General features: G+C 45.4%; 1 protein-coding gene across 4 annotated transcripts in view; it reads right to left on the bottom strand.

Annotated features, from left to right (window-relative positions):
- The window catches only part of GRAMD4 (GRAM domain containing 4), a 480409-nt gene that overhangs the window by 171198 nt on the left and 295214 nt on the right, over positions 1-13997 (bottom strand). For all 4 annotated transcript variants that reach the window (XM_078679725.1, XM_078679714.1, XM_078679734.1 and 1 more), the window contains one exon: positions 4657-4777. In XM_078679725.1, coding sequence (XP_078535851.1) covers positions 4657-4777 — 121 coding nt within the window. The remainder of the gene's footprint in view (positions 1-4656; positions 4778-13997) is intronic.

Here is a 13997-nt window from a genome sequence, read left to right on the forward strand (position 1 = left end):
GCCCCATTCCAAGAGTCTGGCACAGGTTGCCCCATAGCAATCAAGTTCATTATAAGTGCAATAAGTTTGGCCCAAACAATAGGATCTTCTAACAGGAGGTCCCCTGGGATCCCATCCGGGCCCGCCGCCTTCCCCGGGGTCAAATGACTAATTGCCACTACTAACTCCAAGGGTGAAAATGGATCCTCAAGCACTAGTGGGAGATGGTCCCTTCTCACCAGGTCCAGAGGGGGACAAGAGTGTTCTTCAGCTCCACCGTACAATGCTGAAAAATGGGAGAACCATTGCTGGCTTGTTATATGGGTAGCTAGTGGTTGAGAGCTCTTCTGTCTGGCTTTATTAATAAGCTCCCAAAACAACGTCGAATTCCTCTTACTAACAGCGGAATTAAGATCCATCCAATGTTGTTCTTCCCAGTCTTGTTTGGCCAATACCATTACCCTAGCATAATCCTTCTTAGCCGCTCTAACTAGTGAGGAATCTTTTTTTAGCAGGGCAACTGTTAGCTCTTTCCGTTTCCCCCTGCACTGAGCCGTATACCAAGGGTTACTGGATATGGAAGATGTCTTTTTTTGTCTTCCTCTTTTCCCCTTGGATAAAAAAATATTGGCCAACTTCTTCTATTGTGTTTTTGTATGCAGTGGCAAAAACGAAAAGCGATTCCTGGGTATTTCCCAATCCCAGTTCTAGGGCCCCCAGATCTGCGGTCAGATCTGCCACATGTGACTTAATACTCACAAGTTGGTCTTCCTGCAGTTGGGCCTTATCCCATTTCAGCCTTCGGTTACCATTGTAAGGGACAACCTCATTGGTTGTCCTCAAGGGAACGCTCTTCACACATCCATTTGAGATGCCCCACCTTAGCTTAGTACAAAGAGGATTGTGATCACTGTCCTGTGTGGGTACCACCTCCATGTCTACCATATTTTAACGTTCAGTAAGATATAGTCAATTCTTGACGGACCACTAAGCCTGTTAAAAGTCATCGCGCCAGCACGGTCGGACATAGTCCTACCATTCAATGCTCTTAGGTTATGATCCCTGGTAAGGGCATTAATTTGTATTGCCCTTGCTGACCATTTTCTAATTGGGGGCAAGGACAGGGATGGAATGGACCATCTAGAATCTTCCTCCTCAATGCCCAAGTGATCATCCCCGCTAAGGGGCTCGAATGTACAGTTAAAATCCCCACCCACTATAGTTTTAGATGATGGAGGGCAATTGGCTAGTGCCAGATCTAAACACGATAGTGTGGGTGAGGCTGTGTCCCCGGTGTCCCTCTAGAGTAGACATTGAATAAATCAAACCTGCTCACCTCATTTTGTTCCCTAATTGAGAGATGTAAAATATCCGTACATGCTGAATTGTGACTAACAACTTCCCAGTTCAAATCAGTTTTAATCCAGGCCAACAAGCCTCCCGCTGGCCTGCCCTTCCCGCAGCTTGAGGCGGGGGAGAAGAAGGTTGAATACCCTGATTTATGTAATGGAACCAAGCTCCAAGTCTCTTGGAACAGACACACATCGAATTTCCCAATGAAAGTGTGCCATTCCAGTAAGGCCATCTTCCTTTTTAACCCCGCCACATTCCAAGATAACAAATGAACAACCCTATAACCTGTAGCAGACACATCGGGGGCCCCCATGTTCCCACTCCTCCCCCGAGCAATGGGCTTTGGGCTGGCTTCCACATACCTAGTTAGATTTATGGTTACATTTTTGCCAACCTTGGAGCCCGGACACAATACCTCTGTGGTAGCTGTGATTACACTACTAGTTGGGAAATTGGCTATTATAGGGTCCAGTTTCCCCGTATCAAGAGAACTGGATTCACTCGAAGCCACTTGAACTATACCCCCTAAGCTGGTATCAAATGGTCGACCACCCATATCTACCCTCGACTGTGATCTTCAATCGCAGTCTTCCATGCCTGATAGCACAGAAAACCTATTCCCTGACTCCAAAGGCGTAAATGGTCTCAAATGGTCCATTCTCCTGTTGTTATTCCTATTGTATCTCGGGGGTACAGTATTCCACCCGAAGGGCTCAACCACATGTGCAGGGTAATGACTGTGAAGTGCATGCCTAGTATTATATAGTGGCAGGGGGTTTAAATGGGTGGGAATCAGCCCATTTGAAAAAGATGGGGAGAACACCAAGGATCTAGGGTAAAAGTATGTCAGGGGCCGTGGGGTAATGCAGTTATCACCACTTCCCATGGGCCAATTTAATATGTAATCCACTGCACGCGGGTCTCTAAAATTAACTACCACCATATCGCCCTCTATGTCTTTACATCTACCACCCAGCCAGGTGAGTCGCCTAACGTGCACTATCTCACCATCAATATTGTGTGAGATGGGTCTATATGAACCCAGCCAATGCATGATTTTATTCTTCAGCTGGGCAAACCCTTCTCTCTTATTGTCTGCTAGTGGTGGAACCCCCGTTAGAACAACTACAAAAGGCACAGCTTGTGGAGGTAGTTCCACTTGTGGCCCTTTGTTCACTGTGGCACTGGTGTGTCTAGCACTTCCCCGTTCCTCCCGAGTGTTCCCTGTGGGGGCCATTGCCAAACCCCTTGGCAATTCACTAACCGGAACTCCTGCCGGCTTGTGAAGCTGTAGCTTTGGCCGGGTAGAGTCGCCCCTACTAGAAGGCTGTGGAGTGGCTTTGGTGATTTGAGATGGAGCTTTAGCGACATTAGTAGAGGGTAACATAAGCAAGGATGTGGGCGAAGCAGCCACGCTTACCTGAGCCTTAGGAGAAATAACCTTAGTACTTATAGCGGTCTCTAAGATCGTAAGTCTAATCTCCACCCTTTTTAAACTCTCTAAAATGGGCTGAAGGAGAGATCTGATTAAATATTCCAAGTTTCCCTGTGGAATTGTGAGGGGTACTGCATTCAATTGTGTCTCCACAGGGACTAAGTCAGGTTCTATGATATTAGTATCCGTGACAGGTAATGGTGGTGCTAGGGGTAATGGTAGGATTGAGGAACTTTCTGGCACCTCTACTGGCGCCGCGACAGGTTTATTAGCGAGTTTTAAGCATTTGCCAAAATCAGAATGGCTAATTTTAGTTTTAGACAGCCCGCCCCCCAACTTCCGTCTTCTTTTACAAGGGGGTGGGCCGTGGATTTTCGCCAAGGGTGGGGGCTTCGGCTTCATCTTTGACAGCTTAAGACATGCGGGGGTCTGGGTGGTTAAGTCAACAGCCGTACAGCTTAATATTGGAGGGAGGGGGGGAGCACTTACAATCTGGTCAGTAGGTACATCAGGAATGAGGGTGGAGTCCCGCAGCAGCAGTGGGACACTATCCATTGCTAATAAATCTTCGATACTACTACTTGGGCTTACTCCCTCCTGGGCAGAGAAGTAGGGTGTGGGGTCAACAAGCAACCTATTTTTCAAGCCCTCTACCGAGCGTCGGCGCTCAGCCCTACGCTCTGCCAAAAGGTTTTCCCTATCACCATCAGTCAATACCCTGGAGAAGTAATTGTCCAGTGTCCCGTTTCTGGACCCCACCCCGACTTGTCCGTGGTGGCGACCTCGGTAATCTGGGCCATGTCCATCAGTTGTTCAAGGACCACACGCGGAAAATGCTAGCGGAGGTAAGAGGGTAGGCCCAGCCCAGCCTCCTCTGGCCTACGAGGGCCTCAGAGGGCCCGCCCTTTGCCCGGGCTTAGCCCCGGGCGCTCCCGCGCGCGTCCCGCTTCGCGGAGAGCCTAGACTGCTATTATAGCCCTCAGCAGGCAAGGGGGCGGGGGCGTGGCCGCTGCGGGAAGAGGCTACAGCTGGTTGAATCGCCTCGAAGTCCCGCAGCGGTAGAGGAGCTGTCAGTGGCACTCCAATAATGCCGGTACGGCGCTTGTATGGCGTCCTTACAGCCCCAACAGCAGAGGAGTCAGGACTCCCAGTCCCTCGCAGGTCCAAACAACAGCAGGAAGTGACAAGTGAGTAGCACCCGCGGAGCGGGTGCTGCGAAAAGTTGTACCTTCGGCAGGCAAGGGGGCGTGGCCGCTGCGGGAAGAGGCTACAGCTGGTTGAATCGCCTTGCAGTCCCGCAGCGGTAGAGGAGCTGTCAGTGGCACTTCAATAATGCCGGTACGGCGCTTGTATGGCGTCCTTACAGCCCCAACAGCAGAGGAGTCAGGACTCCCAGTCCCTCGCAGGTCCAAACAACAGCAGGAAGTGACAAGTGAGTCTTATTTCTGTGGTTTCACCCATATCAAATTTAAAGGGAAAATGATGCAAAAGGAGATGAAGCAACCTGATTAGGATCACTGTCTTTGGTCAACTGTAAAAATGAGATTAATAGTCGTGTGCCCTGGTGCTACAGTTGAAAACAATGCCTACTTGTCCCCTCTCTGTAATGGCTATTGCATCAGCACAGATGATTTGGAAAGCTGGTACCAAGATGTAGAATGCCACAGACGCTCAATGCGCCACAATTCAAAAGGCTATGATGTAAAATGTGCCCAATCACATTATGTGCCATTTTAGGGTCTATCATTAAGGATGCTAAATACGGTGGGGACTCGTGAATTAGCATTCCAAGAACAAGCTTTCAAGGGAAACAGCCAAACAGATTGTGAAAAATGTACAAAACACGTCATAAAACAAAACTACCATTCAGATCAAAGTAATCTTGTTACCTTGTTTTAAGTACTTCATTGAATTTTTGTTCAAGCTCTACTCTCCGCTGTCGTTCTTTTTCCAGTTCTTGCTTCAGCGCCTCCGCATTTGTCTCTTCTCTCAGCTTTCTGAGTTCCTCTTCTGTTGACCAAGCAAATATTTTAGTTTTCCTTTCCATACATGCTCGTACATTGAAATGGTAAACAGTTAGCATTCTAGAAACAGATTTAATGTGAATACGTTATTGCAGGCAACTTTTGCTGAGCAAACCCTCAGACATCACGCTGCATATTCTTTGGATAAGGAATCTTATTTAATAGTTATTAACAAGCTTGACAAACTCAATAAGCTTCACCTTTAAAGGCAAGTGCAAACGTATTGGCTTTGGCAATGGTTGTTTGTGCTGTGTGATAGCACGCCTTTGTGTAATTGCAATGCTTTTACATTCATGTATGCTTTCGGAAACCAGCTTGTTGACCATTTCAAAATAGTATCCGTGTGTAGGCATTGGGATGAATGGGTCACGACGCATGCATTATGATGCACAGATTGGCTATGTTGGGCCGTCAAAGTAAAATGGCAATCTCCATATCAAAATGGTGAAGTACAAAAAAAAAAACACCTCTGGGAGCGTATAAATATGGAGAGTGCAGCCTGTTAGCATTGTATAGCTAGTGAGTGAGGAACAATAATAAGAGTGGTGGCTCCGCCGCTAAGGTGGAGGAGAGTCGCCCCACTGCTTTGCAGCAGTGAAATAAATGAAACATAAAATGACAATATCTCAATGTTATTATCATTTTATGTTTTCCTACTGTGGCAGCTTTGCTGGCGCGGCAGGCTGGGCTTCTCACACAGGAGAAGGGGTGGAGTGGTTTGCCCACTCCAAGTGCGCATGAATGTTTAACCTTGATGTGCACTTTGCATGTTCTCCACCCAGCCTGCCTTACAGCCTGGATGGAGAACATGCCCAGGCTCCCACTGCCTGCCTAAGCGCCGAACCACTGTGCTCAGACCAATCGCAACAGCGTTGTGATTGGCTATTGGGAGCATGGTGCTTCCTGCTTCCTGTTCTGGCCGGAAGAGACAACAGAGTAGAGACGCAGCTTTCAGGTAAGTCTTATTTTTTTTCCCCACCCTCTCTCCCCCCACTCTTTCAGCGTCGCCCCCAACTGTGCCGGCCGCCATTGAATAATAATAATAATAATAATAATAAACAAGCATTTGCAATGCAATAGGTCTCGCATTTGCGAGAGTTTAAGCTATTGCATTGTAAATGACAATGCCTTTTATTTATTTGTTTGCAAAACCAACACATAAATTAAAGGCATTGTCATTTTACAATGCCAATAGCTCAAACTCTCGCCAGTGCGAGACCTATTGCATTGCAAATGCTTGTTTCTTTTTCCATCTAAAGTACACAGCATCTATTATTGTGCTGTTTAGGATAATTTGGCCTCATTGTAGTGTACTTTAAGTGTACAGTACCAAGTACTGGGGCATCTACAAGAATGTGAAAGTATAGCCTAAATACCCTATCGCATCGTCAGTCATCAATTGCTGGGGCACATTCAAATCGTTAATGAAAGAAAAGTATTCAAAATAACAAGCAAATAATCATTTCTTGAAGTCATTCTTCTTCTTAAAACAGTAATTCCAGTGAATACGTTGAGAACCATGTTACACCTATTATACAATAAAAGAAAAAGTATTGTAGCAGCATTGTGAAACTATATTTTCGGCTGATAAGTATTAAATAATTGGCTGCCTTGTGGAAGATACGTTTCATAATTTTTCTAAAGAGAAATGGACTATAGATACCTGAGCCTGATACTGTTCTCAGAATAAATAAGCAGGCAAGTTCCATAAACACGGGTGGCGCACTTGGTGATGACCACAGAAAACTATTCAGGAGCCAAGTAAGCATACAAGGAGTTAATTGGTGTCACTTATTTTGAATCCCTGATGTCGTCTCCCGTTCTCTCCATAACTGCTCCTGCTACATTCTCTTCAGACATAGCACTTTCCACCCACAATCGTTTTACTATAGCCAAGTTATTCCGCGCCTCATCCTAATTTAGATTTGTCAATCGACTTCAGTCCCTTGCACTAACTCTAGATAGCAAGTCAACACTACACTCCCCAGACTAAACACGCACTAGGATACATCTGCAGCATACAATAAAGTCTGATTCAGCATCAATTACTGAATACCATGGACACAATGTGCTCAAATGCCTAAGACCACCTACTTTTTCCTCTGTACTGTTGTAACGTGTTCCTTTCTAAAGGCTTACTCCTAACACAGCAAACAATATAAGCTAGTTCTCTGTTCCACACAGAGTAGAAACAAACTATCTACATAAGTAAGTAGCATACCAAAGTCAAAAACTATCACAAACTCTTGTCTGCAGACAAGCTTAAAGAAACGCAGTTTGGAAAAAGCAAATCCCAGACACAGCCATTGGCACTCTTTAGTTAGTGATATGCCCGCCATGGAGGACCTAGCTTGGCAGTTCACGCTGGACTGTTCCTACTGGAGCAGGGTCAAGACTGATTTTCTTATAGCTGGGTCTAAACTGAGGCAGCATGGTGTGTAGAATAATGATGGATTGGGATGCGGCCCGAGTGATTACCAGTGGCTGAGATTAATTCAAGCATTCCATCCATCACTGTTTAGTATACTTTGGCTTCAGGAAGTCGATGTCACTGGTTATTCTAGAGCAGACGTCTTCAGACTAGGGTCATGAACTGATAAGGAGGGAGGGAGCTGGGCACTCTGGGTGACAGATTAGGGCTCTGGTCAAGAGATGCATGGAAAGCACAGAATGCTACAAACAGGTGCCTCAATCTATAATAGGCAACCACGATCTTTTGTCAGCTGTCTTGGCTGGGAGTATGCATCAAAGGAGAGCTTCCAAATAAGGCTCACCTCTTCATCTATAAGATATCACACGTTTAATGTGTTTATAATAACAGGTCTGCCTACAGCACATGGTAATCATGTACTTTTATAAGCAATAACTAAACTGAACGGATCTCTGATTTTTGTATACAACTTTATTTACATTTATGGATATTACACTGACAGTACATGCCATAAGGAGGAGTCCTACAAAGTTTAGACATCCCACTATCCTCATCAGCTCCTAAATAGACAACGGAAGTATTACTGCTCAGGTGGGAATTACAAATGTATGTAAGAGAAATAGTTAAACCAGGTACTTCATACTTGTGCACACTCACCGCAGGTCCAGACACACATGGCGTGCACAGAAAAAGATGCAAGGGCACTCTGCACAGCGCCGTACTGGGTGAAGCGCTATTTACCTGCCCTTCAAACAGTTTGGACAGGTTGGTTGCAACAGCTCGTGTGCACATCCATGGTGCACTTTTAGAGCTCTCGCAGCACTGCACTGCTGGCCGTTCACTAGCAGCGTCTCACGAGCCACAGGTGCGTAGATTTATTGATAAGGGATGTAAGTATAAAATGCTACATCTGGAATCTGGAGCGTGGTCTAGTGAACCGCCGGCTGGGCGCTCTGTGAGATGCGCGCTCCACTGGTGCAGCGCAAGTGCACGGGCTCCTCTTAGACATTAAAGTGGTCAGTGACACGAGGCACTGCACAGCACTGTACATAACGATGGCATCTGCTGCACTGCGGCACCTATATAAATAAAATGTACTGTGCAAAAACACGACGTGCTGTGCCTCCGTAGGCAAATACATGCTATATGACACATGATGGTTCTTTTAACAACACGAAGAGCACAGCCTGGTCTGTACGGCCGCGGCCCTCACGGAAAACCAGAAGTCAGGCAGGCCAGCCCGGGACGTGGGCGGGGCCTGTAACCAAGCCGGAAGAGGCTGGCGTGAGCTGTGACGCGGGGCTCCCATGCTCGAGGGCGAGCCCAGCGGTGGCGGCCGCATGGAGGAGAGCCCCGGGTCCCAGGAGGGGGCCCGGGTGAATCAAAGAAGGTGGCCGAGGCCGACAATGGCAGTGCGGGCCTCCCAGGAGTCCCAGGAAGCCCCGCAGGAAAAGTGCTGCCGCCACAGAGGGAGTACCCACAGAGCAGTCTGGTAATGTCAGAAGGGCTGGGGGGCTCCATAGGCGCTTAGTTACTGCAGACGTAGCGGTGCAGAGCGGTCCCGCCAGGGAGCAGGGCACTCCAAAGATGGGTTGATTGGGAGGCATGCAGCAGACTGCATGGCTTGTAAGGATGGAAGGGGGACAAGAGATGGGCACATCGCGTGACTGGACGTGCGCGTTCACATTTCCAGTCCGTCCTGCGCGTGTCCATCTCCTGTCTCCCTTGAGAGGCAAGTCCGCGACAATAGGTCTCGCTGGCGACAGCGCTTTCGCGCTCTGGTCGCCAGGCGAGACCTAGAAAGAAGCTGGGGAGGGAGCATCAGGACAAGTTGACGGTGAGGTGGGTTTGGGCGAAGTGGACCTATTTAAGGTATGAACACAGCATATCGCAGATGTAAACTACTTTAAGTAAAGAACAACTCTAAGTCAACGGTCAAAGCCAGCTGAAACAGTAGCCAATGGCTGAAGGAGGCTGTTCAAAAGCCCCTATGCATGGTGTGTGTGTTTTCTGATGGGACATGTCTCTCGAGGAAGCTAATGCGGTCTGTAGGCCAGACCTAAAAATTGAAGAATAATCCCTTCTCCATTGTTTTTTACAGGATTTTTTTCTGATGACCACATTTTATTACTAGAATTCTAAAGGGATGTGCTATGTTTATCACAATGAACACATTGTGGGCTATAATCTACTCAGCTACACAGCCATCATGAAGATTCCTCCTGGAGAGTGGATATCGCCGAATTACCTGAATTAATTCACATTTTCAGAACAGAAGGGTATTATTTTATTGTACGACTCCTTTCATCATGGTGGGAACACAAAACCGCTCAAGATTTTGTGTATATACAACATCATGCACTGAGTAGTTGGGAGACACAGACATGGCTCAAGAGTTAGCAGTAGGTCGGTCATTTACTTTTCTCTTGACGTTATGACAGCAGCGCACCGCTACTACGCCAGACAGCAGCATCAATGTTACTGCACTGAATTTGCCCTGCACCTTCACACAGCCATTTCATTAGAAAGTCATCAACCATTTTTCACTGATCAGACAGATTTTTTTTCGTTTTGCATTGGATCTGTCTACGGTAAGTCGAGGATCTAAAATAATACACCACCATCTGGCCTCAACTGGGACTTCCCTCTGACTCCTTAAACGTTACATCACTTGGTGATGAGACCGATGACAAATTCTGCTAACAGAACAAACGTCATCTCTTCTGTATGCTTTCAAACTCCCCGCACCCTAAATAATGTACTGCTATTCCTACCTAAACCCCTGCATGGCTAAGTCATCTCAACCTGTGTTCTAACTCGCTGGCCTCCTGCAGAGGTCTCTACCTAGATCTTCAGAACAGTGCAGTCAAAAAAGTCCAACATATTCAGAGTTTGGCTACTGGAGTTGCTTTAAACTTTGTGAAGTTTGACGATGCTACCGAAGCAAGGAAAAAACTGCATTGGCTGCCAGTTACACAGACAGTACCGTTTTAAATCTTTGCACCATGTTCCAGTTTGAGAGCAGGGGTTTCGTACAAGAGTCTGGAGCCACTCGCGTAAGAGGTAAGTGATTTATTTACATCTTAGGCCCTTAAGTTACAGCAGCAGGTAGGCCCTCTCTGAGCTCCATCCTCCTTCAAACGTCACTATTTCCGAGCACACACCAATATTCCACCCTCAGCATCCCACCCTCAGCATCCCACTCTCAGCATCCCACTCTCAGCATCCCACTCTCAGCATCCCACTCTCAGCATTCCAGACAATACATCGGACATACAGGGAAGGGACATGCTCAAAAAGGCCATTTATGGATTACAAAAGGCTTGCATTAAAGAGCTTTCGGAGATACCATTTTTCGCACACCTTATGTTCCAACTTGGAACTGCCATTTTAGATTGCCAAGATGAAACTAGATCGTTCCAGGGCCTGTTCTCTTTACTATCTTGGTCACAAAATGAAAACATCATGCGTCGTCTTTTAGGAAATCACGTAAGACTGTTTTTGAAGATCTACATCTTCTTCTCGCTTTCAGCCTTTCTACCGTCTGGGTGCAGTTTTGAATGTCTCTTCATTGCCACGCAATGATGCTGTTGGGAGTGTATGTGCACTTTATAAATAAATAATAACGAAAAAAAAGTGATTTACAATAGTATGTTGCTTGGAGTCCTGTAGAGCCCAGATTAGAAAAGTCTGGATGTAATGCGGCTGGAAGAAGGATATGTAAATAAAGCAGTACTATACAACATATTGTACAGTTTTTTAAAATGTACATGGGCATATTTGCAACGTGAAGCATTTGGAGATAAGGTTTTTATCAGGGTAACAACGTTTTTGGTCAAACGCCAAAACAAAATTATAGACCAAGTCACCAGGCTCTAAATTAAGCCATTGATACACCAGTATGCCATCACGGCCCTTTAAATTAAAATGTGGACATGTTTACTTTGTTTTTCTTTTTTTACCATATCTTACTAAAGTGACATTTGTAGTAAACCATCCAGACTGGAAAGCACTGGGCACTTAACGTGTGGGATACCCAATTGGGATCCTACAAGATAGAATTCAAGGTTTCCTGAGATTCCATTGGATACATCCCTTGATGTGTCCCCCAAATTATGTGTGCTAGAATGCCTGTGAAGCTGCTAATCCCATTATCTCTGTGACATATTTTTTCTAGCATTCATGAGTTAAGTTAAAATTAGCAAAACGGGACCCCTTGAAGCAGACGATTGCTGCAAACCACTGATGCACCATGAGTGATTACAATTTCTTCCAGACTGTAGTTGATCCAAACGTATACCTCTGTCTTACCTATCTTTCCCCAGCTAGGCTCCTCTCAGCGGGACTCATCCCTGAGCCTACCTGAACTTGCTGTGGCGACGCTCCTGACTATTTCTATTACATGGTTTGGCTGTGCCCCTTGGTTAAAAAATTGTAGTCTGAGGTGGTGGGAGTACTGACTGAGGGCCCTCTCTCCATGTTAATGCTTCTGTCGGGTGTCCTTGAGGACTCTGGGGGCACGAAGGCTGATTGGTCCCTCTTGGGGACAGCTATTATGGTCGCCAAACATGACATCATCACTCGTTGGAAGTCCCCTTCTCCTCCCACCCTTTTGCACTGGTGCTGAGGGGTGGACTGGTGCGCATAATTAGGAAGGCTAGAGGCTGCCCCCTTAAGCAAGGCAGAGTGTGGGGGAAATGGCTGGGCCTATGGTTCCGACTAAATACAGGAGTGCTGATGTGGTTGTTGTTTTAGAACACTATGCTGTATCAACTGAATGCCAATGCCTGTAGTACACGCTGTATACTTTTCTTCGACATGCTGTTTGTGTCTTATATATTTTTTATTTTCCTCTTTTCAAAATTCAATAAAATCTGTTAATCAAAAAAAAAATTAGCAAAGCCTAGAGTATTGTTGCTATCCATCTCTGCATTTTGCTGACTGTCAACATTCTATTTCGCGTTTCCTTACTCAGCTGCTTTGACTTTCTTCAGGGATATTTTGAGAAACAATATTTTGCTTTCTGTTTTCTACTCAAACACAATCTTAAAAGAATGAGTAATGTCTAGTCGCCTATGTCTCTAGAGCTTTTCCTTAATCTACTGAATCCACAGACTTTACTAAAATTTGTAAGAGAAGTCGTGTCTTTACACGTATACTCTGGCGATACTGTATTCTGACATACTCGCAAATAGATCTCAGTCTCTACTACGGTAAAGGAAATTTAGATGAACCTATTGACCCCCCCCTATCTTAATTCGAAAGTGCATACTACTTTGTCACACAAGCCATTAATGATACTTGCATGTTGCATCTGGCACAGGGCACAGGTTTTAAAAAACAGTCACCCGTTTAAAGTATATGGTCTGCTTACACCTCCATGTTTTCTTTAACTTAGTAAAATGCATCTGAATATGTGGGAGTGTCTGGCCCACTGTATATTACCAGTGGAAGGCGCTCATTCTCTCCTTTGTTCCACATGCAGTTATTTTTAATATCGTCCACGTATAAATACATTTCCAGTAATTATCGTCGTTCCTAGTGCAAGCACACATCAAGTAAAAAAGAGAAACAACTCTTTGATGATAAATCCTTTAATCCTGTGTAACCAGCTATCAAGTCATTGAAACAACTTCTTGCTTAATGGCAGGTTAATTAATGCCTTAATTGCTTCTCTCTACTGGGCTTCAGGTCTATTACAAAGTGCAGTATCCACATTTGTGTGTTGGCAGCACTTAATCCAACCAAGAACAAATCTAGTCATCAAGGACCAGAGCTGCATACACATTTTTGGGGCGGCACATGAAATCTGTTGAAGGACTTAATTATCACAAGACATGAGGAAGCAATGGCATCGCTGACCAGTGACGGCTGCTGTGCTGTGGCAGTCAGACTTCTAAAGCACCTTAAACTATCCTTGCAGGAAAGGAAAAGAAGAGCAACTGGGGACGCCATCCAAGAACTGCAAGTCAGACCATGAATAATTATACAATAACATGCACATGAGGGGTGAGGCATTCCCCAATTCCAGACACTGAAGCAAATGGGTCCAACTGTAACAACACTCATGGATCAAGAGGGCCTCTCCAATAGGCACCGTGGAATGGACCAGTGTGCAGTGTTAAGATTGAGTGCCCAGCTAGCATTCAGAAGATGGATGAACACACACAAACTAGACCCTCTATCATATTATATCACTTTCTACCACCTACTAGGTGCTAGTTCACTGGATAATTGCTTAGGCATTTAAAGGTGCGCTACACATCACACTGTGGGCAATGGGCATGGCATCGTTTTGGATAATCACTTTGGGGGCGTTAGGCTAAGAAAAAGTAACCATGAAACTAGCCCCACACCTTTAAAAATTTCCTATACAAGCCTCACCTCACACATCTCTATCTATACCAAATTCACATTTCCCATGAAAAGTTAATTTTTTTTCACTCTTGCTTTACTTTTTTGCCTCTATGTCTTTGAAAGGTTTTTAGATTTTCGAAACACAAAGGGCCTAAAATAGACCAAATAAACAATAAAATACAACTTCGTGCACTTTTGAACCAGAAAGAGACCAACGGATGAAACGTATAAACACAATTCCTTTGGAACAAGCACAATAACTTCAAAAAAGCATCCTTGCAAAGAAAAGGTTTTGCAGATATGTGCTAGACCTAAGGTGATAGTGATAAATCTTTCTGTGGAAAAAAAATAACTAATTAAAGTAATCCAGTCTCTCATCCTAGGAGCTGCCATGGGTGAAGAATAGCAAAATTACTCT

The sequence above is a fragment of the Lissotriton helveticus genome, chromosome 1_1 (assembly GCF_964261635.1).
Source record: "Lissotriton helveticus chromosome 1_1, aLisHel1.1, whole genome shotgun sequence".
Taxonomy (NCBI): domain Eukaryota; kingdom Metazoa; phylum Chordata; class Amphibia; order Caudata; family Salamandridae; genus Lissotriton; species Lissotriton helveticus.